This window comes from Lissotriton helveticus, chromosome 3_1, assembly GCF_964261635.1.
Source record: "Lissotriton helveticus chromosome 3_1, aLisHel1.1, whole genome shotgun sequence".
In the NCBI taxonomy this organism is placed as follows: Eukaryota; Metazoa; Chordata; class Amphibia; order Caudata; family Salamandridae; genus Lissotriton; species Lissotriton helveticus.
In genome coordinates, this window is record NC_136061.1 from 83,099,077 (window position 1) to 83,126,999 (window position 27,923).

The window sequence follows — 27,923 nt, forward strand, 5'->3', positions numbered from 1 at the left end:
AGTGATACACCAAATGATTTTGTGCTTCATTGACCGATATTATTATCCAACGCAGTCGTACTTTTTTCCCGCAGGCAGTCTTGATCAGAGACTGTGGTGCTCGTGTGATGCAAGTGGGAGAAGACAGATTTTCCATTTTCTGTGCAGTGCACATAAAACAAACACATTGGTGCTGAAGCTGGCATTCCCTCTGCAGACAGGATTCCAATCATGTGCTTTTAATATACATAGATTCTCAGCCTTGGCTGCAACCCTCTATTTTTCTAGGCATTGAAAAACCAGACTAGGTCCTCCTGTGTCTGGCCTGATAAATGGTGCGGAAAGTTAGTGAGGCCGTGGGGGTTGCAGACCCTTTTCACCAGCAAGTGTTTGCGTGCCAGATTCAGAGCGAATTCCTGCAACCCTCACAGACATTGGCTGCACGATCTCATTTGCTTAGAGAGTATCGTGGTGCTGCCGCCCGCCGTATGTAATTGTAGCGGATGGGGTCACAGTGGAAGTGGTCGACTTCAGCAGCAGCTGCGTAAGAAAGAATGTGGGCCCTGCACATATATATTTTATAGCCCGCAGCCGAGGGCTATACCAGTTGTTAAACGCCCTGAACCTAAGTTATAGCCCAAAGCCATTGCCGAGGGCCTCTTTAACAACGGGTATAACCTGAGGCAGAAGGGCTCTAAGATTATTAGAACTTTCCACCTTCTCAGGGTAAAATGTTCTAAATTAAAAAGAGATTGACAAAAAGACCAACATAGGAATTTTGGAGCGGAATGCTTATACCAGCCTTTATTAGCCCTGAGCTATCAATATTCCAATGTTCTAATATAAATTAAGCATTGGCCCTTTGCCGGCATTCAACCCCATGCACACACATCTCTCAAGCAGGTGCTGAATCCAATGAGCTATCTTACAGGCTGTCTGAGGTGGGGTTTGGTCGTGAAGACATTACATGCACAGTCTGCATTCTCGAATAGATGCCTGGTGATCCTAGACCACTCGCCATCTCTCTATATGACGTGAATTGATAGTTACCTAGCGCACTACACACCAGGACTTCTCTAGGCGCTGGACAGTCCTCGTCAATATGCAGACAGTGCGAAATTATTTAGCCAAACCGCCTGTCATTCTAGCTTGTACTGAATGTCCATGCAATTGTAATCCTTTAGTACCACCTACTGGTTACCTGTGATCATCACACCCTCTTAGGCCGTTCTTATTAATTATGTTTTGACCTACGGTTAGTGATAAGGCCAGCATTAAGAATGTATCTGCTTAATAAAAAGGCCCAGCATGATTTGAAGCCACTGATGTTCCATTCAGCCAATGAAGGTGTGAAATACAAGAGGACCTCTTTCTCCACACAATGCGTCTTGAGTAATAGCGCGCAAAGGTAGCAGTGACCAGCAGAGGGCGCCAGAAACGACAGTCCGTGTCACCTGAAGCAGGGTCTAGAGCAGCTCTAATAACAAAGCGGGGATAAAGTTCAAGGCCCGTGGCTACAAAGCCAGGAGTATTCAGATATATTGCAGCCATTTAGTAAGGCAGAACTGTCTAATTGTGCTATTTATAATCATCCTGATGGTATTTACTTTTTTGTCGACCTATTGTTAATAGGAAACTGAAAACTTCCCTATCTCATTTTCCACTGGATATATCCGAGTGGTGGAGAAGCTTCTTGTTTCTCGGAGCTGACACATCTTCGAACCAATCACCCAATGTGTAGCTGATCGTGATGTCATTTCCTGCTGTGAAAACGAGGCCTCTGCTGTCTCCGCCCCTTCCTGTATTTTTCCCCACGTGCCACAGAGTACTAGGGAGCAGTGCTTTTCACGTAACCACGAGAACTTGTGAAAGTGCTCCATGCTCTTGGAAGCGTCTTGGCCATTGCCCCCACAGCAGGGTTCTTTGTTTTTTCCCCACCCAAGCCCCCTCCATTACACAAGAGAAATACCCTTCGTCACCGCGGGCTGCCACGCGGCCAGGGCTTTCCCGAGGGATTTGAAGTGCTTTGAGACCAGACGAAAAGAAGTGGAAATAAAATAGTTCGCACCCCTCGCTGCAGGAAAGGTCACCGGGCAGCTAAGTTTAGGCTGTCAACAGCGCATGCCTATATATATAACTGTGCAGACGCGCGCCATCTGCTAAGCTCATACATACTGCTCCAAATCGCAGTCGTGCTATGCCTGCTATGCTCATTCTCACCATTTCAGATATTTTTTGCGGAAGGATGAGTGGCTATGCGCTGAACTTCAGAACTGAGGATTGGCTGTTGGCGTGGGCTCCGGAGGCTGGTTGGTTAATAGGTTTTGGGTAAAGCACCATATGGTCCTCTCCAGCCCTGCACTGGTTATCTGGGTATCTGTTGAACTTCTGAACTGAGGAGTGGCTGCTGGCGTGGTGTCCAGGTGCTGGTTGGTTGATAGATTTTGGTTAAAGCACATATTGTCCTCTCCAGCTGTGCAATGGTTATCAGAGAGGCGCCATTATCCCCGCATCCTTTTAACTCATCACGGGGTTGCACTTCAGAGTATCGACAACAAAAATGTAGTTTTGACCTAAATATGGTTTACAAAAATCTTGCTCCATTAGGAGTAGATTTTCTAGTATCACCTCCAATAGAGCCACATTTTTGTTAAAGGTATTTCGGACACTAGATTTTTGTCAGACAATATTTGCACACTGCTACTGGAACCAAGCTATACAAGACTGATGAGTCCTGATTAGAGCGAAACCAGCCCTACGTTGCTTGTATTTCCTGAAACCAGCCCTACGTTGCTTGTGTTTCCTGCAACCAGCCCTACGTTGCTTGTGTTTCCTGAAACCAGCCCTACGTTGCAACTTGTGTTTCCTGAAACCAGTCCAAGTTGCTTGTTTTTCCGTTCAAGGTGGACTTGGCCTGGCAGATCAGGCTGGACTGTTTCCATTGGAGCAGAGTGAAGACTGATTTGCATTTGGCTAGGTCGAAGCTGAGGTGGCACAGACCACATAATAACCATGCAATGGATGCAGCCCAAGTAATTGGATTCAAGCATTCCATCCATCACTTTTTTGTATATAGCCAGTATTGATGGCACAATAGTCTGGTAAGAGTACCTCGTCACAGACCTCACATAATGCTACTCTCCTTTCTAACACTTGGTGTACTGTGTTGCCTTGTAACAACAGGGATCTTTACCCCGTCACAGTTTTTGTGTTTGCACCTAGGTGTACCATCAAAGTATTCTTAGAGTCCTGTATGTCTGTTGATGTTGATACAGGCTCAGTTTTGAGTCGACTGTGATAACAGCATAATGCATGATGCAACTAGCGTGTCAGAGTTTTGCCAGATATAGGGCGCGCGCGGCTGCTTTCTGTATGAATGCTGGGGTCTCTTTTGGTGACGGATACGAGGGTGCTTCAGACTGACCATAACTGACTCTCGCTCTCCATCCTCTTTTCAGAGCGTGAATCCAAGGAGCTCGAAGACCCAACCACTTCTGAGATGGTGGATGAGGCCTACGCCCCCAAGTACCGGCCACCAGTGTTTGCGCGCATTCCTGACCACAAGGCGGAGGCTCTGAAGAAGGAACGTCGAAAGAAGGAGTCCAAATCCAAGGTCTTCCCCGTGGAAAACACAGCACACCCCCGGATGTCTCCAGACCACAGACATGAGTCGGAGCTGGTGAGTAGACCCTCTGTAGACCCTCTGTGTATGCGCCTCTTTCACCGTTACTCTGTCCCGCGCCTGCGCTGTCCCAGAGGAAGGGAAACAGCCTTAACAACGAAGATTTTATAACGACTTACCTGAACAACGAAGCCGGAACCATGACTTTCAAAAACCACGACTTTCCTTAAGCACGACTTCCCTAAACCACGAGTCTCTCCACTACCCTTCGCTCGTGTATAACGTCACTCCTCATAATTAAGGGAAAATAAGGGGGGGGAGGGGTCTCCCCACACAAAAAAGGATAAATAAAAAAAAAGAGCTAATGGTATGCGTTGTCAAAGCATACTAACATAGTACAATTAGATCCGTTTTTCTTTAACGAGTGGTTCACACAAGAAGTATTGTAATTACAATTGTGCCATCTAATGGCCAAACACGAGATGTCGTGCAAAAAAAGGTAGTGGTTAAGAATATCTCGTGGTTAAGCTTTTGTGGATAAGGAAGTCATGGTTTAGGCAGTAGTTGTTTAGACATACAACCCAGAGGAAGGCACCCCACTCACTGACTTCTGCAAACACTGCCTCTGACTAGAATCTTCAGTTTATCTTCATTCTAGAGAAAAGGAGGTGCACATTCTTTTAATAGTCACAGCAGGCACCCCACAGACTTACCCTGAAGGCCAGAACACTAAACTTTCACACCTTACACCTGCAGCCGCTCCCTCTGAATTGGTACCTGTTCCTTTTAAGGTTTGGTTACAGATGAATGAAGATGCTCCCACTGTCCTCTGGCCACAGCGGCTATTTCAGTTTCTACTACTGGATTCCAGAATTCAAGTGAATGCTTGTGCTGGACATAGAAGGTTACATACCTGTAACGCACACCTCTGTGAATGTCTCCATGAGGCTTACAGCCAACCTTCAGTCACCCCATTTTAAAGAATGATTGCGAATTGAAGTTTTACATGCAAACTACAAGTACTTGAGGGGACAATATACCATGGGAGTTTCTCATCTTCATCTTCGCAAAGGCGTATTAAGGGAATATATAATGAGGTTGATTGGCTACAAAATAAAAAGTGTTATGCGCATGTACATTTAAAGAAGCTTTTATTATTATGATAGTACCTCTTAATTTTAAGATGACATACATGTGGTTTAATTTTCTCTTCATAGTTTATGACACCATCAATCCTGAATAGAGGCTTTTTTTACCTTCAGCACTCTCCCTGTGCACAACTCTCTCTGAATCGAGAAATCATACCATTCGCCGTTTTGTTTACACTATAGCGCAGTTGCTAAACAGGATACAGGGGAAAAGAAAGATGCTATCTTTTTCCTTTGAAGCTGGGCCACAAACCGCAATAGAGGTCTTCTGACTAGCCAGAAATCACTCTGTTGATTAGACCTGGGGGATAGTTACTGTCCTGTGAGCCTCCTCCTCCCTACTTTGCCAAATACAACACACTAGGGAAGGCTGTATGGACATGAGGGGTTTACTGAAAGTTCAGTAGATCTGAATTGTGATATCTAAAGGGCAATGATTCAATTGTTTTGGATACTACATTATGGCTCCCGCTTCATGATGGATTGAAAAGGAAGAAACTATTTGTTTGTTCAACAAGGATGAACATCTGATTCATTAAACTCCCAGTAAAACCTTTGAATTCATATAGGATGAGATCTGTTGAACTTCCAGTAGACTCCTCATGTTTGTACTGCTTTCCCTGTTGTGTGTTGTGTTACAGTTTGGTGATTCCAGAGTGATAAAGAGGTTGGGTGCACGTTTTCAGTGTGGACACCCCCAGGGCCAAGACTGCTCTCTTCCCTTGTGAATATCCTTGCCTTGCCAGTTAGAAGGTCACAGGGAGGAACTGGTCGCTTCAGGCTTTTTCTTCCTCTTCACCTCTCCTTTTTTCAGCCCCATGACTGTCCCTCCTGTTCTTCACAGGGACCCTGCCGCATACAGATGGAGACCCAGCTGCAGGAGATTAAAGCCACGCACCGCATCATCACCCGCAAGATCTATCTGCCCAACTGCGACCGGAAGGGGTTCTACAAGCGGAAGCAGGTGAGAGGAGTGAACAAGGCAGACAGCAGGTCCTGCAAGGCAGGCCAAGGCCCTCGTGGGTACGACGATATAGAGCCTTGAGCTCCAGACAGGGGGAACAGCGCTTACAACGCAACTTTTACAACGCAGTACCTTTACCACCCAACTTTTACAACGCAAGTCGTTACAACGACTTGCGCTGGGGGGGCGCTCTAGGATAGGGAATAGTTAATTTACTATCCAAAACCTTCCCTACTATCCACGGGGACTGGAGTTGGAATAGTAAATTAAACTATACACTATACACTATCCAGCACCCCCCAACGCAAGTCGTTGTAACGACTTGCGTTGTGAAAGTTGCGTAGTAAAGGCATGCGTTGTAAAAGCATGCGTGGTAATGACATACATCCTCCAGACAGTCATAATAATACAGTCACCATATGCATTTCATAAATTGCTGCTCTGTGCTTAAATGACAGTAATTGTTCCCTAGTTCAAAAGTACTCCAGGGTCAATATTGTAAGGATGAAATGCTGAGCCAGCACAACCAGGATTCAGAGCTGCAATTTACGTTTAATCAACCAATCTCTGGAGCAGGCGCTCAACTATTTGCCTACTGAACCAGTTTCAGTCAGTAGCCATTATTTAAAAAGGGTAAGCACCTCGCTCCAGGTAATTTCGGCCACTGTTTCCAGCCGTTTCTGCGATATCCTAATGCATTCTGGGCATTGTAGTCTTTTTTCGCTTTCCTTGAATTAATTAGACTATTACACCTGAAATGATTAACATCTAAGTGAAAAGTTGAGGGCTTGATGCAGTGTCCAAAATGACCTGGAGTGAAGGGCTCACCCTAATTAAAAACAAATGTCTGAGGGAAGTGCCGAACTGAGATTAAGTTGCCTTAAAGCTAGATAAAGAAGAGGAGATGGCATCTTATAGAAGTGGTGTTTTTTCAGTGCAGTTGTGAAGACCAGTTTGTAAACTTTGCTGTGCATTCTGAGGGTGAATCCATTGCTCCAGTTTTTGGGTTTTTTGCAAAGGTTATTTAGGTGTTTTGTAGCAAACACTATTAAAAGTCATGTGTGCCTTTGCACAGATCTGATCATGATGCTTATGTACACAAGCGTCATTATGCATGCGTGCAAACAAGTCATTGCACTGTCTTTTTTATTTTTATTTTGAGGATACTGGTAGCATCGGCATTAAGCATTTATTTTTTCTGATATTGAACAGCATCGGAAAAAAACTTTAGTAAAACCATTATATGGGAGAGTTGAGGCATATTGGCTTTGCCAATGCTTTTTAACGTGTATGTTACTGGCGGTGTTTAGTTATGTGTGGTTGCTCCAGTGTTTGTTCACTGTTTAGGTTTTGGTGAACGTAAAATGAGGAAAAATAAAATGCTAAAAATCACTTTTAATTAATATTTTATTTTTCATCTGCGGGCTCCAGCAGTGGGGCGGCGCTCCTCTGCGCTTACGGAGGGCCTGCAGCTGCTCTGCCCGCAAAGAAATGGGGAAACAGTGCCAACCCTTAGCTGCAACCAAAAAGGCCCTGTCCCCATAGGCCAGAGCTTTTCAAACTGTGTGTCCCGACACAGTACTGTGTCGCCTGCAAATCGCGGCCACTTAGCACATAACTGCTGCTAATTAAGAGGCATTCCTAGACACTCTGCTCTATGGGGGCCGTGTGATATACAACAAAGCCTCAGTAACAAGTAAATGGTCTTTTAAAGACCTGTGAAGTGCTCGGGTGCGGCTGTGTGTGTGCCCGGGAAGCTGAGGTGAGGTGACAGACGGAGGGAGACAGAGAGAGAGGCAGAGGGCGACAGCCAGAGGGAGGAGGGCGACAAAGGGAGGGAGACAGACAGAGGGAGGATGGTGACAGAGGAAGGGAAACAGGGAGGGAGACAGAGAGAGAGAAATAGAGATAGACAGAGGAAGGGAGATAGAGAGGGAGAGAGGGACGGAGACAGAGGGAGACAGAGAGGGAGGCAGAGGGCGACATACAGAGGGAGGAGGGTGGCAGAGGGAGGGAGACAGACAGATGGAGGGAGGGAGACAGAGGGAGGGAGAGAGACAGAGGAAGACAGAGAGAGAGAGACAGAGAGAGGGAAACCGTGGGAGACAGAGGGAGGGAGACAGAGGGAGAGAGACAGAGAGGGAGACAGAGAGAGAGAGGGAGACAGAGAGAGGGGTGGAGATATAGGGATGGAGATAGAGGGAGGGAGACAGACAAGAGGCAGACAGATGGAGACAGACAGAGGGAGGGAGTCAGAGGGAGGGAGAGAGAGAGAGAGGGAGACAGACCGAGTGAGTGAGACAGAGAGAAAGAGAGCATGAGGGAGGCAGAGCGAGAGGGAGGGAGACACAGAGAGAGAGAGATGCAGAGGGAGGGAGGGAGACAGACAGACCGAGATAGAGACAGACAGAGACAGGGACAGACATACACAGATAGAGACAGGGACGGGGCAGACAGATCGAGGCAGAGACGGAGAGTGAGACAGAGGGAGGGAGACAGTGACAGACAGGGAGCGACGGACAGATAGATAGAGGAAGAGACTGAGTCAGAGAGGCAGGGAGAGGGAGAGGGAGAGAGAGGATGACAGAGGGAGGGAGAGACAGAGAGAGAGGGAGACAGAGAGGGAGACAGAGGGAGGGAGGCAGATGGGAGACTGAGGGAGGGAGTCGGGGGGAGACAGCAGGAAGGAGAGGGAGACAGACAGAGGGAGACAGACAGAGGGAGGGAGACAGAGGGAGGGAGACAGAGAGGGGGAAATAGAGACAGACAGGAAGACAGAGGGAGGGAGACAGAGAGAGGGAGGGAGAAAGAGGGGCAGAGTGAGACATAGAGGGAGGCAGAGGGCGACAGACAGAGGGAGGAGGGTGACCAACGGAGGGAGACAGACAGAGGGAGGGAGGGAGAGAGACAGAGGAAGACAGAGAGAGAGAGGGAGACAGAAAGAGGGAAACCAGTGGGGGACAGACAGAGGGAAGGAGACAGCGGGAGGGAGACAGAGAGGGAGAAAGAAAGACAGAGAGAAGGGGGAGACAGAGAGGGAGGGAGACTTAGAGAGACTACGTTTCAGTCTGTCCTTGATGGGAAGGGACAGACCTGCAGTTGCCTCTAAGAGGATAACTCGAGTTTGGTCCAAGCTCTCGGTAGACAGCTGGAATTCCAACCTTAGAGAATCCTTACCTAGCCTAAAGAACGACCTCACAGAAGCTAACGCTCAATTCAATCAGTGGGTCGAAAACTCTCTAGACTTGACCCTCCCCAAGTCTCAACTCTCTCATAAACTAGGAGAGAAAAAAAAACCATGGTATACCAAAGAACTCAGAGTACTTAAGCGGTGCTGTAAACAAGAGGAAAGGAAATGGAGGAAAAGCTTCACTGTTGCTAGTAAGGAGAGCTATAAGTTAGCATTGAAGAGATATAAACATGAAATTAAAACTACCCAAGCCAACTATTTCCAGGAAAAAATTAACACCTCAGCCAATGCTCCCCGCGAAATTTTTAAAATTTTTAAATCATTGATTACACCACCTGCCTCCCTAGTCGATCCCAGTAAAGCACAATTACGCTGCAATGAACTTGCCACCTTTTTCTCCCAAAAAGTTATAAATATCTACTCCTCTTTCCCTCATTCCCCTCCGGAATTTTGTGTTGGGCCGGCAGAAGACATGGCAGAGCTTAAGGATTTCCCTCCTATAGATGGCCCGACCACTCAGGCACTGCTTAAAAATTTAAAATCGGGTTCTCCTCTTGACCCTGCATCCCCGGTGTTCCTTCATCTGGTTTCAGAGACCGTTACCCCACTGGTTGAGGAGGTGATAAATTCCTCATTGAAATCTGGTATGGTGCCCCCTGTGTGGAAACAAGCTAGAGTAAAGGCACTCTTAAAAAAAACGAATCTCAATCCTGAGGATTGGGCAAATTACCGGCCGATATCTCTACTACCATGTGTCAGCAAACTAGCTGAAAAATATGTAAATTCCCAGCTCTCGACCTTCCTGGAGGAAAGGAATGCTCTTCATTCCACGCAAACTGGCTTTCGTAGCCTCCAGGGTACAGAAACTGCCCTCATCACGGTAGTAGAGGAAACTAGGAAAATCCTTGACAATGGAGGAAACGCCGCAATACTTCTCTTAGATCTCAGCGCGGCTTTTGATACCGTGAATTATAACATCTTGCTCCAGAGGCTAAGAGAAGTAGGGGTTGGGGGCCAGGTACTTAACTGGCTTCGCTCCTTCCTAACGGAAAGGACCTTTGCAGTCTTTGAGGACAATGTGTCCTCCCCTCAAATGTGTCTCCAGTGTGGTGTTCCTCAGGGCTCTTCCCTCAGCCCCACCCTTTTTAATATCGTTATGAGGCCTCTGGCTGAGGTGGTTCTGCCCTGGGGAGTACAACTGGTGACATACGCAGATGACACACAATTGATCATCTCGCTATCATCTAAGAACGCCCCCTATAATAACCTCTCCTCTTGTCTGGAAAACATGCATGCTTGGATGGACAGTTCCTTCTTAAAATTGAATGGTGCCAAAACGGAGGTGATGCTTCTGGGACACAAGTCCCCGTCTAATATTGATGATTGGTGGCCAGTATGCCTTGGTCAGCCTCCCCCGCCAAGAAACCAAATTAAGAGCCTCGGGGTTTGGCTCGACCCCGCTCTTAACCTTGGAGTACAGGTTCGCAAGGTAGCAGGGACCTGCTTTGCCTTGCTGAGACAACTCAGAAAAGTCATCAAACTCCTCCCATTCGATTCCAGGCGGATTCTGGTACAAGCCTCGATATTATCACGGCTTGATTACGCTAACGCCCTCTATTTGGGAGCTCCGCAAAATACCTTGAAAACCCTTCAGACTGTGCAAAATTTTGCCGCACGTCTATTGCTGGACATCCCACGGAGAACATCCGCCAGACCTGGGTTGCGCCATTTACATTGGCTACCCGTGCAAAGGAGGGTAGAGTTCAAGGCTTTGATCACTACACAAAGCATTCTATAAGACTGGCCCTGGATTAATTCAAGCCATGTTCTCCACCTACCTCCCCTCACGGACCCTCAGATCTAGCAACAAAAATCTGTTAGTGGTCCCAAAAACAAGGAGAGTACGTACGGGCGGGAGACGCTTCTCCCTTCAAGCGACCAACCTCTGGAACAACCTTCCTGACTTCATCAGGTTGGAATCCAACCACCAAAAATTCAGGAGGCTGGTAAAAACTCACCTGTTTGTCTAATCTATTGAATGAGTGAGCGAAAGGCGCCGGGATGCCTTCGGGTAGCTGTGCGCGGTACAAGTCCGTAATTCATTCATTCATTCAGAGAGGGAGACTTAGAGAGAGGGAGACTTAGAGAGAGGGAGACTTAGAGAGAGGGAGACTTAGAGAGAGGGAGACGGATAGATGGAGACAGAAGGAGGGTGAGAGAGGGAGGGAGACAGTTAGAGAGAGAGAGCGAGGGAGACAGACAGTGAGTGAGACAGAGAGAGAGGGAGAGAGAGAGGGAGAGAGAGAGGGAGAGATAGAGAGATGGAAGGAGACCGAGAAAGATGTGTGTATGCCGGGTCTGGTGGCTCAGTGGACGAAGGCATCAGCTGCAGGGGCCTGTGTTCAACCTCATAGTCAGTTTTTTTTGTGCTCCCCCACTGACCCCGCCCCTACCGGTGTGGCCCTTGGCCACAGACCATACTGTATATTTGACCCGAGAAGTTTGTGAGTACCCATGCTATAACGCAACACACGTGCGTAGCTGTTGTGATGGGGTGTCCCTGCCATGATCAGGCGCTCTGTGATAACGCGTCACCTCGCAGCTGGTTGCTGTAAATAATTTAATGAAAGCCTTAGTCGCAGGGGAATTAGAATGTCATTCTCAGAGTCATCAGGGATAAGCCCCTCATTTAATCTTGCAAAGAAAGGAGAAAATAAAATATGTCCCAACCACCCAGGTCAAAACTCCTTGGCTTGCAATTTTCAATCAGGACAACCTGATTAGTGATCACTAAAAGTAGCAGGGGGTAAATATTAGAGGTAATATAGGACTCAACATCCAGGCCTCAATTTCGTTTGCTGCAACTGTCAAGTACTTGTGAATGTACATATTCTAACAGAGTATACAACTTGCGAGTTGCTGGAATTTCCTCTCTAGTAGTATGATTCTTACTACCTGTTTGTATGTGCTTGGCACATAGCCATTGAGGTTGCACAACTTCAAAAGACCAAGCACCAGGAAAAAGCCACTAGCAATAGTCCATTTTGTTTTTATTAATGGTGGTTCCCTAAATCCCTGGGGCATGTGTCAAGGTGTGCATGATTATATTCTTGCTTAAGGCACAAACCTAACATTACACCTAGTTTTGCCAGTCGCTGTCTTTGTTAGAACAGATTCACAATTGCTTTATTAACCTTGCTGTGTTCTCAAATTTGCCTGAAAATGCACCACTTGTCCACTTTTTTTTCAAAATTCTCTCCGGGAGGAGATCACCCCCGAACCCCTCTTGGAGGGTTTGGGCTCGCTCGCCAGCAGGTGGACTTTGTGCATGGTTGAAAGGGTTGGCAGTGCATGAACCAGCCCTCTTTGTGCCTTAAATCCCTGGGGCATGTGTCAAGGTGTGCATGATTATATTCTTTCTTCAGGCACACACCTAACCTTACACCCAGTTTTGCCAGTCACTGTCTTTGTAAGAACAGATTCACAATTGCTTTAGTAACCTTCCTGCTTTCTCAAATTTGCTTGAAAATGCCCCATTTGCCAACTTTATTTAAAAAAAAAAAAAATTCCGGGGGAGAACCCCCTGACGCCCCCTCAGGTGGTTTGGGCCCGTTCGCTACACTCACTCACTACGCTGCTTTACTGTGTCCCAAAATGATGCATCTCCAAAAAGTGTGTCACCAACATGAAAAGTCTGGAAAGCTGTGCCATAGGCTTATACACTGTGAAATGCTAAGATGCCCGTAACACCCTCCCACTTAAACGTGCCTGTCAAAAATACAAGGAGGTGGGGTGATATGGGTGCTTGTCTTTTCCTAAAAGCCCACCCTGTAGAGACATGTGCACAACCTTCATGTATTGGGCTTGATCCAACCTTTCATCCTTCTGAAGTGCATAAAGTTAATATGGCAGAGTTTATAAATGTATTTTGTTCTGTTAGTGCTAGTACTTGCAATTGTACTGTTTCTGTATTCTTCTGCTTTTCCTGAGTTGTGACCAAAACTGATTTTGCTCCTCCCCCTTCCCTCTAGTGCAAACCCTCCCGCGGCCGGAAGCGAGGCATCTGCTGGTGCGTAGATCGCTATGGAACCAGGCTTCCCGGGTCAGAGTTCGTATCCGGTGACGTACAGTGTCACAACTTCGACAGCGGTAATGCCGAATGAGGAGCGAATCGTCGCCCTGAACAGCGGACGGAGAAGGTTGATGCGTGTGGAAGGATTTTTTTTCTTTTCTTTCATCTCATAAAAAAACAACTGAGAGGACCTTGAAATTTTAAGCGAGTTCTCAACTTTCCGAGAAAAAAAGAAATTTAAACGAAAGGAAATGGACAAGGAAAGAGGAGTAAAAAAAATTGACAAATGCAAAAACAAACACAAAATGAGGACTGAGCATAGCCACATCGCAAGTGCACAGAGGAACTGTGAAACTTTACTTTGACTTTTAACGATGGCAGGATGTGAATTCATTGCAGGCACTTGGTTTTCTCAAAACGGAACCAATCTCCTCCCCACTTACTAAACCTCCCTGATAATTACAGATGTTAATGTGATCGCTGAAGCTTATTCCTCAGTTAATTTTTCCCTTTTTTTGCATGGCCGTCTTTGTAAGATGTCCACTGAACATGTGTGTTCCTTTTTTTTATACAGAGCTGCAAGCAAGCATAGATAGTGTTTTGTATATAAATATATTTTTTTTAATGGTGTGCATTAACTTTGGAATGTTTGCGTCCTTTAAACAAGCAAACAGGAATCGGCATTTGCCTGGAATGCTGATACCATGTCTTCTTTCAAACACACAAAAACGCTGTAGACAAAAAATGCTGGTCACATATCTTTTATTTTTCCAGAGCAAAAAAAACCTTCAAATCCGGTTGGGACCGCCCAAACAGTAAGTCAGGAGTTTTATTTGCTAAAAAGCTGTGATTTCAAAACATTCGATCTTTTTTTTTATTTTTGTGGGAGTCGAGAAGGGGCAGTGACACCACGGAAACCCTATTACCCATTAGCGGTATCCTTCCGTTCTCCAACAGTCTAGTATAAAAAAAAAGTCCACCCGTGTAAACTGTTTTTTACTGTGGCTTGCAAAAGTCGTCTGCATACCTGTGTTTCATCTTTGGTGGTTGTACTGAGGGAAATGAATACACACAGAAAGCCACGCCCTTTCCACTTCAGTCACTATCTCTATTCGGTCTGCAAAAAAACTACAATGTAAATAGAAAAGAAACAAGGATTTTTCGTCCATTGTATTCTGGGCGTGCACAAACTCAGACCACTTGCCAGGAAGTAGCAGTCACATTTTGGAAGGTTTATGTGACCATTTTTGTCATGCCGACGGCTGACTGTAAGATATTTGTTTTGTGTTAATATGATTATTGCTCGACTTTGTCAAAGACAATGATTTTTTGCATTTTGTTAATGCAATTTTTGCAATACCCGTCCTCCAATTTCAGTCTCCCCCACCCATCAGGTTTCATGTTAAAACAAATGAATGCAAACCTTCACCATTTTTCTTTTTTTTACAAATCTTTGAAAGAAAAACATGCTATGTAGATAGAAATGCTGAAACAGAAATACCTAAATATATTACCTTATCCGCAACCGCAGAACATTTTTAAAATGGCATTTAAAAACCACTAGCGTGGAAAGGGGTGTGAGATGTTCAACATTTTCATCATTGTTTGCAACACTCTTTTTCTTGCCCCCTCCCCTTCCCGTGACCTCCGAAACAATGGTGGCTTGTAACCTCTGCTCTTTGGGATCAACCAGGGACTCCCATTGTGACCTCCCATCATCTTGTTTTTCAGCAAAATTATGGGCAATTCTCTGGCGGCTTGGCCAGCGCTATAGAAAAGAAAATAAATATTTGTTTCCTTTGATATTTGTTGAAATGTTTTTTCAAAATTAATTTGTGAACTCCTGTCCCTAGATAGAGGGCGAGGGAGTTCCCTTATACCTGTGTAAAAATGAAAAAAAAACAGTATCAGTTAATTAAGCAGTTGACCTTTTCTCAAAATGCATTGATCTCATTTGAGCCCTCTTCCTACCTTTCTCCCTCTTTGCAGTTTTGTATTTTTATTTGTTCTGGACAAAGGTCTTGGTAGTTCGTGTCAGCTTGGTTCAGGCTAAGCCTGGCAAAGGAACGTGCGTTCAATCCCTGCTTTGGAAAGAATATAGAAACTTGTACGTATTTTTGTTATTTTATAAAAAAAAGAAGTTGCTGTATATATGAAGGTGGGGCTTGACCATTCCTTCCTGGAAAGAAAAGTCCAAAGGGCTTTGACCGTGGAGTAACCTTCTAAGGTCATTCCTGGAACAGTATCTGTAGCTCATTACCACTAGCAAAGAAGAAGGTTCCTCTGTGGGAAATGATATGCCTTGAGGGAAACCCATGCCTGCTCCCTGTACCTGGTCAAAATTGTAAAGACCGGATCTGCCCACTACCACACAAGTGATCTGCTAGTACCACATGGTTGCCCCAAATATCTGCCCTAAATTGCAGATTTGTTCTACAGACTAACACAGGTCTAGGACACGTCAGGTCTGCTCGGTAATATCAACTGTACTGATGCCTTACTCCCTCTCCTCTTGATCGTATTGGTTTCATTCTTGCTCTGTAAGTTCTAGCCATTGTTGCTCCTGCTTGTGGTGTTTTGAGGTCACGCTTTCCTCTTTGCCTTATTTCTGTTTTGATTATTGATGTCAGTGTTTGTCGCACATTCTCTGCTGTTGTAAGGCACAAGTTACCCCTCTCTCGTGAGTACGATCACCCCTGCAAAGGTATGGAGCAGCAGGTCTGACCAGGATCTAATGTTGAAGCTGGTTACTCTTGTGTTAGTGTTACAGTGATTGTTTTCCGAACACTGCCGTATCTGCCACGTGTTGAGGGTGTACTAGCCTGAAAATCTTACTTTAAATGAGCCTTAATCTCTTCATGTTCAACGAATCTTACTCTTTTTTTAGTCCTCCCAAAAATGTTAAAAGTTGCTTTGCATTCGTGAGGGGGCTTCCCCTTACAAGTGACTAGTCTGTGCCAATGAAAGCCCTTTGATTTTGAAGGCCCTGTTGACTCTCTGAAGGTCCCAGCACATGATAAGAAGCAAATCACCCAATGCAATGACCCACTTCTGGGGAGCCTCTGATTTCTTCAGATACTGCTTCCTTTAATTTAATCCTGGGAAGCGTTAGCGTGCATGTCTGCAAAATGGACTAGTGTCAAATGCTTGGATTGGTTTCGGCTCTCTTTATGGAGAGGCGGGAGGTTACTTTTGAAGATCGATGCAGGTACATCTGGAAGTGAGAGCAGCTTCTTCAACAATGGTTGTGCGATCACATCTTACTGACTCCGTAAACGCGTCAGAATGAGTGGTGTCAGCCAGTGTTGAAGGTTAGAAGCCTACAAAGTCGCAGCCGAGGACTTACTGAATGGGTTAGAGAAAGTAGTGTCTGTTATAAGGAGGTGTCATGGGGAGAAATGTCTTACCTCAGGTCACGTGAGGAGCAGGCTGAGTGTACTATTCCTAATACCTGCTGTTCCCCCTAGATGAAATATTGCAAGTTATCTCTTGAAAAGGGGCGCTAGTCAGTTGAGCGCTGTAATGGGAGGTGGCCTCAGAAAATGTTCAGGAAGTTTGAAAAGTAATCTCACTTGCACTTAAACCATATAATGGTATTGGCTCAGTTAAGACCGTGTACGTGGTCTGCTACTGACCAAAGTTTGCAGATTCATTTCAGCGATCACCCGAGTAAAACGCACAAGTGCAAGTTTATTTGTAGTCTCGACAGATGGTTAAAAGCTCATGTGCAACGGCTTGTACTGGTCTGAAATGCATTTCAGGAGAAGTTGGGCTAACAACCATGAACATACCTACATAATCAATTGCAAATAATGCTTGCTCGCGCAGCAAGTCTCGCTACGCAAAAGAATGTGTCCATTTGTTTATCAGCATATGAAGTGAACTTTCCCTGATTCACAGAGAACTTCTGAAGAACCACCCATAAAAAGCACATAGCAAAGTTTGACAGTTTCAGGCTGAAAGCTGAATTTCTGCTTTATGTACTCACCCCCTAAACTTGTGAGGAGTTTGTTACTTTGCTCCGGCAGCTAAGCATGTTTAGATAGAGGTAGTGGACGTTGTAAAGTCATAACAGAGACAAGATGCACAAGGAGCAGACTTTGTGACGTGGATAACATGATACAGGTCATTAGAGTAGAATTGTTGGCGAGCCTGTTGGGAGTCCCTTGCTCGCTTCGACTTGCTCGTATGGTCTTGTGCTGATAGAGCTCAGGATGATCTGAAGGAAACTGAAGAGCTGCTTCAATATGCACCAACAGCAAAGCTCAGGCGACTGTTTGGAACAAGTGTGGAAAGGGAGAAGAATCGAGGGTAAGCACCAGTCGGGGCATTTATACCCTACAACATAAGAAATATTAATTGTCCCACATCAAAGACTATGTAGTCAAGCTCTTGCTTAATAGTCAAGCACTTTAAGCCCAAACCATGCCTTAATTCCAATCCTACTCCAAGGTCCTAGGCTATGTCTACAATCCGCAACTCTCCAGCACTAATGTCTTGTCATCTTGCTGTTCTGTTGTCACATGCGCGTCTCTCTCTTTTGTTCGCCTACACTGATATTGCACCCTGCTCAAAGAGTCACCATCCCCGTTTGTAAACTACTCTATATATTGAGAGAGCAAAATGTCTGCTTTACGATTTGTCTGTACTCAGCCATGTCCCATTGACCACTGGAGGACAACAATGAACAGATCTTTGACATATCTGCCATGAAAGATTCTGCCTGGTGGGTTGGAACGAAGCAATGATCTCGTTCAATATAAAGTAGATCACTAGGCAAATGAAGATCTCTTTGGAGTTGTTATTGGGGGAGCGTTGGTCCCTTTATCCACCCAGATGTGAACAAAATGATGGATCCTTCTTTTTCTGACCTTTCTAATTCTTTTGGGGGGGGGGGATAAGCAAGGATTTGATAGCTGGAATCCTGGAACCCAACTGCTTCACTTCAACTTTTTAATAAAAGGTTTCCAGCAGTGAGGAGGCAGTGTGACTACCTACCATCAACCAATCATCTTCAGCCCAAGCTGAACTCCTTCATTCATCAATCTTAGTGCCAGCAGTAAAAGGCTTCTGTTTGCATATACTACCAGTTTAACCCCCCTCATCCACTCATCACATCAGGACCAGAGAAGTCCAAGGCATATTGTCTTATCAAATGATCTGTCCATATGAACAAAGCAGCGACACAAGTCACACATTTGCAGTCTACAAAGTGCCTGCACTTACCAAATGCTCTTGATCAAAAAGGTACATTTTAGAAAAGAAGTGCCATGTGAATGCTACATGCTGCTTCCAGGCACAGCCTCTCTTCAGTCCTGGATTTTGCCTTTGCTGAATGAGTACGTTTGTGAACATTCACTGCATGCATCAACTGCACATGTTGATGTGTGTGTAGGTTTAAAATGTGGTTCAGTGGAAGACTGGTATTGCTCGTCGGTGGTGTTTTACTCGTTGACTCGCTGCCCATCCACTCTGTAAAGTCTATAACATTTGTTTAGTTCCTGCCCAGTTTCACTAGAAGGTCATCTGTTTAGAGTGTGGGGGTCAATGCTTGGTTCCAAAGAGTTTGGTCTGGTTGCCATTTCATCCACCACTGGCTGGGGCCAATGGTAACTTCATGTCCTCAATAAACTTCCTACAGCAAACCTCTAGCAATGGTCTGTACTACTTGAATATCTTGCAAGGCTAGGCATGGTGTCCTTGGACCTGTTTAAAGGAGAGTTTAATTTAGTGAGCTTAAATTTCTGGGAGCTTTGAGATGACATACCATAAAAAAGCTTGCTGGTTTTGACACTGGATGGAGCCCATTCCAGTTCTACGATCTTACGTTTCACTGTGAGGCATTGCAATGACCTAGGAAGGTACCCTGAATTTCTGACGGATAACACTTGGATAGGAGAATGGATTTCCGAATCCTGTTGGACGCCTTGTTACCAGTTAAAATCATCCAGTATAAGGTGGTTGGTCCAAATGCATCATTCGGACCCAACCAGGAGCTATCATTGTCATGCGAAGATTAATTATTTTGGAATATTCCTTTTCAACCCATGTTTCCTTTCCACCGATGTATGGCTATAAATTTGTGGCCTCCAAAATGGTGTTTCCTCCCTCCATATTATCGTGGTTAACCACACTTTAAATATGTTGGCACACTTATCTTCCAGAACTCCTTTTTACATTGTGAATAGCACCTGCAGCAGGCAACCACTAAAAGGCTTCTTTGGCTGTGAAGAGTTCTCTGTCCACGATTGATAAAAAGCCTGACTCTGTGCCAAGGCCTACCAGAGAGCAGAAACATGTCGAAACAGAATATGACCCTAGGTGGGAAGGGGGCGGCCATTTGCATCTTAAAACTGTAAAATAACCTCAGAAGAGGGGACAAGGGAGTTCTAGCTAGGTTTACGACTCCCTGTGTCGCTCATTATGCTTTGAAACCACTACTACAGGAGCAATTTGCACTATTTCCTCCACTTTTGTTTTGAATTTTTGCTTCCATGAGTAAACTCTACATTGCAGCACTTCGCAGCTCAAGTTGGTGTCCATACCAGGGAACCAAACTTACCTACATAGCTTGCCCTCCAGCCGGGATGCGCACCACGCCGTCCACCCCGACACACCATATCCGTTCACTATGTACACACAGTCTGCATTACAATCAGTCACCACTCTAGAGCAGTTGACATTGTATCCAATTCATTATTTCCTGCCTGATATTTTTTGTTTTGTTCTAATAATCACTACACATTTGTACAGTAGATCATGATAGCTTTTCACGCATAGTCCTGGTATTTTTTTATTTTAATTTTATTTTTTATTTTTCTGGGCAAGACAACTATTCATATCTTACTGGTGAAAACAAAAGCAGTTTGTGTAAATCAGCACAGAAGAGTGTAGCGCTCTGTTTAGCATTTTGTACTATGAAAGTAAGTCTCACATTTTATTAAAACAGTGAGAATTGTTGTAAACTATTTATTCAACTTATAATTTATGTTACTCTCTGATCTTTGACTTTTTTTGTCATGACGAAGCATTTATTTAATAAAGTTTATGTATTCAAGTTATTCTTGGGGTGAAGTTTTGTTTTGTCTATACAAATTCTGCCTTTAGAACCCTATTGCCATTATGAGTTGAGTTAGAATTGCAACTCGTGACTGGAAAAAGTACATCTCACGAGAGGAATGATGACTGGACCCCTGTGGGGAAACCACTTGCAGAAAGAGGACGTGTTGCTGCCCTGAAGGAAGTTGCCGAGATTTAAAATAGATTATCCTTTGAAAGTTTAAAATAAGCTTTCAAAGCCAGTAGGCTTGGTTTGCATTTTAAGTCCTCGATAAAATGTGTTCTTTTAAAAAGTCCGCTGCAGTGAAGAAAACGATTCCTTTCTGCATACAATGTATCTACGGGGTAATGCATTTAATGTGGCATGAATCTCTATATTTTTAAGATATAAAATAGTCCCTCATGGATTGCAAAGCAAAACTACCAGTAGCGAACACAGAACAGTTGCATAAGGTAAAAAGGTAATACTTTTATGGTAGAGCGAAAGCCCACTCGAAGTATACTTAAGACTTTGGAACAATAATTGAGCAGCCACTGGCTGCGCTGTCAAGCCAGAACTAAGAAAAACATGAAAAATAAAGAAAGGAAGCTTTTAGGAGCGGCACTGTAGACATTTTTAGGAACAGTCATGAAAGGCTTGGTTAAAGCTTGGGTGAAAGGCAAGGTAGTTGTGAACATAATTTGTGAAGAAGTGTGGCTCAATGGTTAGAGCGGCAGACCCTGATGCAGAAGTCTGGCCCGGGACCAGGGTTCAATTCCCGCCTCGGCGGGTCTTGGGCTCAATTTCCTCAGACCTGTTAATTCTCGCCTCGATGCCTATTCTAATCATGGATCCCACTCTGCAACTCTGGGCAATAGCTTGCTTAATCTCCACAATGGCCTCAACAATGCTAGGATGACTGGCTTCACCTTGGGGGTGCCCAGGAGTGGGCACTTCACAGGGAAAGGCCAGGAAGGGTTCCTCAGCGGTATTCATACAAGCGCCGAGATGCCGTCGGGTAGTCGTGCGCTATAAAAGTACCTCTACATATACATAATAGAGGGGTAAGAAAGTTGGTCACTACAAGGGAGACGCAAGGAGCATCACTTGGCCGCGGATAAGTATCAACAACTGAGGACAATAACAGAAGTGGAAAACACAGAAGGTGGACTTTTAGAAACAACATCGGCTCAAACAGGCAGCACATTGACTGAATAGATTAGCAACATATAGATAATATAGGTGGAAGATGTTTCATTGGAATGGATTAACGACTGGAATTGATGGAGAGTACTTTAATGACCTGGTTACTTAACAGTAACTTGATTACTCTGAGTCCAAGCCTTCCTTGTCATTATCTGTACCCGATGAGGTTCCGCCTTTGGTCACAGCTTTGAGATTTTCCTACCCTTGTAAAAAATTCACTTTGAAAGAAAAACAATTAGTTTGAGCTGCCTAACAATGACTTCGTCTACACCACCAGCATAAAAGAAACGTAATTCAGAGGCTCGTCCTGTTCTACCGAGCACAAAATGAGGCCTGAGACAAGTATATAGTTGGAGAGAAGGGAGAGAAACTTAGAACTGTGACGAGGAAGATTTGGACTCGTAGTAATGATGATCACCGGTAGCTAAACCGGTCATTACCTCTTCATCCGTCTCCCTTATCCCACCCTTACCCAAAGGGGCTGTAACCAAGCTTCATGAAAATAGCTTTTCGCAGTGCCCTAAAACAAAACATTAATGATAACAAGATTTGCAAATGCGTGCAAAATAAAGTTTAATAAACAAAAGATAATATTGAGTTAACAGCACTCGAAACATTAAGCAAAATCAGTTAAAAAACTGCTTCCCTCCTGTAAGAACTAATTAGGCATAAAATGTGTGGATAGGACCAAGGAACCGCACAGCATTTGTCTGACAACATCACCCTTAAAGGAAAGCGCAAAAAGGTGAAACTCCTCTATCTGAATGGACCTCTATCATCTCTGAAAAAGGATAGATGTGAGTGGTGTAGATTGTCGTGGAGTATATTGGGGTGTAGTTGATTGGAGTGTGGTAGGTTGGGATACATTGGATTGGGGTACATTGTGGGAGATCTAGTGTGGTAAATTAGAGGGGTATATTTGGGTAGGTTGAGTGGGGTAGATTGAGGTGGGTAGATTGGGTTACATTGGGGTATTGTAGATTGGAGTGGTGGAGTGGAGCAAATTGGGGTAGAGTGGAGTGGGCTAGATTGGGGTGTGGTAGATTAGGGTAGCTAGAGGTGGGGTGGGCAGATTTGGGTGTTGTAAACTGGGGCAAATTAGGGTAGATTCCGGTGGGGTATATTGGGGTAGGATGGATGGGCTACATTGGATTGGGATAGTTTGAGGTAGATTGGAGTGGGGTAGATTGTTGTGGAAAAAATTGGGGTACATTTGAATGGAGTAGGTTGGAGTGGGGAAGATTGTGGTGGATTGGAGTGGGATAGATGGGGTATTTTGGAGTTGGGTAGATTGGGGTAGGATGAATGGGGTCAATTGGAGTGGGCTAGATAGAGACAGACTGACGTGGGGTGGAGTAGAGTAGATTGAAGTGGGGTGGAGTGCAATGCAATGAACAAGAGTAGTAGTAGCACGTTGAGGAAAGGGGAGCAGCAGTAGTGCGAAGAAGTGTGAGGGGCAGCATTGCCATGAGGAAGTTGGAGCATTATTCCCATGAAGTGCACGCCCCTCTCTATTATCAATAGCTGTGTAGGCAATTTGTTTTGAAAAGCGAAAATAAAAATCCCTTGAACCCTGGCCTGGCTGAAGACGGCTGTAATGCCAGAAACCGGTCCTAGGAAGCTTGAATCTGGCCCAGGAAAGGCATGGCTTGGCAGTTCGGGCTGGACTGTTCCCATGAGGCACAGGGTCAGACTGATTTGCATATGGCCATGTCTGAACTGGGGTGGCAGAGTGGGCTAAAGAACGGTGATGGATTAAACCCAGATCTGTTGACTGGGTGTGAGTGTTTGATTGGTTCAGATGCTCCGTCCATCACCACACCCTTTTGTACCGCTTTGTTCACCATAAGTTGGCAGGGTATGCTCAGACGTGAGTCCCTTGCTCACTTTGCCACTGGATTCAAGCAAGCCTGGCTGAAGACGGCTGTAATGCCAGAAACCGGTCCTAGGAAGCTTGAATCCGGTCCAGGGAAGGCATGGCTTGGCAGTTCGGGCTGGACTGTTCCCATGAGGCACAGGGTCAGACTGATTTGCATATGGCCATGTCTGAACTGGGGTGGCAGAGTGGGCTAAAGAACGGTGATGGATTAAACCCAGATCTGTTGACTGGGTGTGAGTGTTTGATTGGTTCAGATGCTCCGTCCATCACCACCCCCTTTTGTACCGCTTTTAGCCACACTAGCAAAATGTTTGTAAGTTACCAGTAGATAGCACAGAGTGCATGGGCTGTGGGCCCTATATGTTAACGGCAATCTCACTTCAAAAACATTTCAGGTTATGGCTTTTTATGGTGTTCCATACGATTTTGCTGTGGCTCACAGTCAGCCTGCAAACCATTGCAGCTACTCTTGCTTATAAGTGCGAAGGGAAAACAACAACAGCGATTGAAAGGAGGGAGTGGGGGCTGAGGGAAGCAACATGGAATACCAAGTCAGTGGCATTTGCTTGTTTGTTATTGTAAAATAAATAGGAATGGAACCTAAGTAGAAAACACTTGTTAGGGGGGGGGAGGGTTAAAGAACACCAATTGGAAAAGGAAGCGCATGAATACAAGCCACTGGTGTGGAATTCGTAAACACAATTAAAGAAGTAGCTCCAAAAAATGGGAGGGTGGATAGACGCAAGTACTTGTTCCATGATCTAGGGGAGGGCCAAACACAAGATGAGGCATGACACATGCATCTCTTGGCAGCGAAGGATATGGGAGCGACATTACAGCTAAGAAGTGGTACGCCTGTGGGTGGACTGTAGCCCACTAACTATAAACAGCATATCTTTCAGATCCAGCACATGCTCTGTCTAGCCAAGACCTAAAAATACAGCTGGCTGCAGTGAACAACATCTCTTGAAGAGACAGGCAATGGGCAGCCTAACTGAGACCTAAAAATGCAGCTGACTCCAGTGGTTATTCCATTGCTTTACACAAGATGGCGGCAACACCTTGGAAAATGAAGATTACATTGGTTCCTCATAGTTCTGTAGTGTAGTTCCTATATCTCTGATAGGCTCTGCGCACTGTGATAATATACACTATAGTTTTGACATAGGACTGAGGTCAGTATGCCTCTATCGAGTACATTAAACTTAATTACTTGTGTGTGCCAGCTAACTCAGAGGTCACTAGAAACTTCTCGAATGAACAAGAAGGGATTAGTTTCTGACAACCGCATAAACATGACAACTTTGTTTCCCTTAAAGTCGGAACAATATCTTCAGAGTCGTGGAAACAATAAATAACTGTTTCACTCAGTCAATCGTGCATGCTTCGTTTCTACAGAGTTGCACAGAAATAGAGAGACGGGCGTTTCAATAAAAAGGGTTTATTGAACAGTCTTATTTCTCATGCAAGAGATATAAACTGCTACAATCGTAAGACAGAATGCGAAGTATAATAGGTACAGCGTTAGCAGTAGAATTAAATAATACTGCAATAGCATGGTCTGTAGTTATGACATATATTCATAAAAATACATGCATAAATAACACAGGCTATAATACTCATCTGGTGCGTCTAAAATAATCCTACCCCAGTTTACCTAACCTAAGTGTAGTACGAGGGAAGAAGTAGGTGCTGTTCAGCTATATTTTAGTTTAGCTATAATTTAACTATAGTTGCCAGAGTTTAGCTATAGTTGCCAAGAGTCCCTCTAGGTTTTAGTCTGCTCCATACCTTAGAATGAGAGAGGTTGGAATGCCAGTATTGAAGTAAAAGTCGGGCATAAGAACGTCATGAATGAACCCTAAGGAGTAGATGTTCATGCATAACAAATGAGTTCTTAGAAAATCAATATTCAAGCAAGGGGAAAGTCCCAGTGGCTTAAGAGTCTGGTTTTCCAAGAACTCGTTGTGACTTAGATGAATGAATGTAAGTAGCCATGCCTTTATTTGGTTAGCATGAGCCATGCCTAAATAAGGGTTGGATTTCTATACCTAAATAAGGGCAATGTTAATTGTACCTATATAAGGGCATAAATTGGGAAATTCATACGGAATCTAAATCGAAACACAACAGTTCCTTTCTACAAATGGTAAAATGTGGGTACTTACAAAGGTGCCTAAAACAAATATTTATTCTGTATTCAGTTTTAAGATTGCAGCCTTTGTGGTCTTGAAAGCTAGAAACAACTCAAATGAACCTCTTAAACGTGTTCTGCTTGCAAGATTACTAATCACTTTAAAAACAAGAATTGGGAAAGCCAATAGGTCTCGCCCATGAGACCTATTGGTTTTGGCAATGCTTTTTAGCGATGATGTACAGTATTGTGGCTGCTTTTCAGCATGGCTTGAAAAAAGGCGCTAGGACACTATTGTCGTCATTTTGTAGGCAAGATGGATTGTAATGGGAAAAAAGTAGAGCTGAAGTGCTTTTTTATTTAACATAGGGCGAAAGCACTTTAAAAAATTGGTAACATGAGCGATTTGTGGAAGAGGGTAGCAACACAGTGGGCAGTAGAAGAAAAAAAAAGAGGGAAAACATGGCGAAAGCAACTTGGAGTGAGGTGGCAGAAGCACATAGGTGAGAGAAAGCAACACAAGTGAGGGCGGGGGCGAGGAGCAAGTGGGTGAGAGAGGGCATTAAGGAGGGGCGAAGCAGACGAGAGAGACCTCTGGGACAAACCTGCACTAGCAAGGAGTGCTTAAACAAAATGAAGAACCCTAAAAGCGAGCGGAGGAAGCATAGAAGTCAGCCAATCAAAGGGATGGTAAGAAGATTATTCTCCATGATGGAAAGTCTGAAACATGGAACGCTATTGAATTGAAAGCAAACAAACAGTCTTCAAGGCCCTTTTCCACACCTGCTCTCTCCCAGTGCCTGATTTGAGCTGATGGTTGCAGGTGGGGCCACCACCACTCATTTTTAGGGGTGGGTTCTTATTTTTCCACATCAGACTTTGATCTACACAAAGAGAGGGAAAAACACAAAAGGGGAAAAGAAGGGTGAAGAGAAAGATGGAAAAACATTGAAAGAGCAGACGCGAAAAAGAACATTGAAGACTAAAATAATGAGGCATGGAGTGAATGGTGGAGAATAAATGGGGCATGAATTGGAATCAAGACTACACAGCTTTGGTATTTGGCACCCGATCCTTCTATAGTGCCGGCTTCTGAGCAAAACTCTGGGCCCGGAACTTATTGCCATACAAATTAAGCACTGCCCCTCACAGAATCCCCCTTGTTAGACATGGCACCATTGGCGTGGGTCTCCCTTCCGTTTTTGCTGGTGTTAGATGCTTTGGGCACTGTGCCACTGCTGTCCAGTGCCACAGTGCAAGTGCTCCCTACTGTAAATTAATGTATTGATTAGTGATTCCATGATTGACTTGTTTGGTTTACTTGTCAGACCCTAGTACAGTGCACTGAGTGTGCCCAGGGCTTGTAAATCCAAATGCTGCTGGTGGGCTTGCAGCACTAGTTGTGCCACCCACAGAAGCAGTCTTGTAAAATGTGTCCAATGTCTGCCTTTGCAGAGCCTGCATGCAGTCTGGTACTGTCATGCTAAGTGGGTAAGTGCACCCACTTGCCAGTCCCTAAACATTCCCTTTTCTTCATATCAGACACCCCTCTGGTAGCCCAAGGGCAGGGTGCATTGTAAGTATAAGGTAGGACAAGCCCTGATGTGTGTGGCATGTCCTAAAAGTGAATTACAGCCATTTTTGTTTTTCACTATTGCAAGGCTACCTGTTATCCATCGGCCAGAATGGGCAGTTAGATTATTACATTTTTATAATACTAACTGACCCAGAGAACATGGTAGAAATTCGAGTGTAGTATGCCTGGAATCAGAATGATAAAATACATCTTTTAGTGAAGTTGGTTTTAACATTCTGTGTTTGAAAATACCACTTTTAGAAAGTAGGTATTTTCTTGTCTAACTATACAAAGCCTGCCTCTGCTAGGTTGTGTATTCCTAGTCTGGTGTGTTTGAGTGACAGGGCTGGGGGATTCCAAGAGACAGAATGAGTCAGCCCAGTGGTGAATAGAGAGATCTGCATCTAGATGGGAGGGAGGAGTTGCTCCTGAACCTTGAATAGGACTGTGCCTGCCTTCCACAATGCTGGCTCCACCTCCTGGGTTGCGGCTGATGTCTCTGCCCTGCACAGTGAATGAAGAGGAGGAATCTTGTCAACAAAGTGCTCCAAGGCTGTGCTTTCCCTCCACAATGCTGGCTCCACCTCCTGTGGGGCGTCTGATGTTTCTGCCCTGCACTGTGAAAGGAAAGAAGGAGTCCTGTAAACAGAGTGCTTCAGAACTGGTTTGGACTGGGTAAAGGCCACTCTGCCCTCAGAGGACAAAGGATTTTGGGGTATAAATATTGGGACCCTGATCCCAAGAAATTAGATCACTTTTGGACTACAAGAATAAACCTCTGCTGAGGAGAGGAACCAGAAGAAACTGAGGAGGGACTATTCCTAAGCTGAAGTGCTGCTTAGGGGATTGGCCTGCAGTGATTGCCTGACTGCCAAAGAGAGGAGAAAGAACAGTTTTAGGCCTTCTGAGGGACTGCGTGTCGCAAGGAGCTGGAAGCGCGATTCAACGAGGAAGAAGCGTGTCGCTGCTGCTGCCGTCGCATCGTGAATGCCGGCGCTGTCGTATTGCACCGCATCAAGAGAAGCGTCTGGCAACGAAGAGGAAGAGTGTTGCCGTCGCTGCTGCTGCCATCGCAACTCCAAGGGAGGGTGTCGCCGCTGTAGCTGTCATTAGA

The 27,923-nt window shown here is 44.9% G+C and overlaps 1 protein-coding gene across 1 annotated transcript in view; it reads left to right on the forward strand.

Moving 5' to 3' along the window:
• IGFBP5 (insulin like growth factor binding protein 5) overlaps positions 1 to 17,919 on the forward strand; it is a 37,627-nt gene extending 19,708 nt beyond the window's left edge. The window contains exons 2-4 of the mRNA XM_078679264.1: positions 3,438 to 3,658; positions 5,594 to 5,713; positions 12,935 to 17,919. Coding sequence (XP_078535390.1) covers positions 3,438 to 3,658; positions 5,594 to 5,713; positions 12,935 to 13,066 — 473 coding nt within the window. The 3' untranslated portion in view covers positions 13,067 to 17,919. The remainder of the gene's footprint in view (positions 1 to 3,437; positions 3,659 to 5,593; positions 5,714 to 12,934) is intronic.
• Positions 17,920 to 27,923: the final 10,004 nt, after the last annotated feature.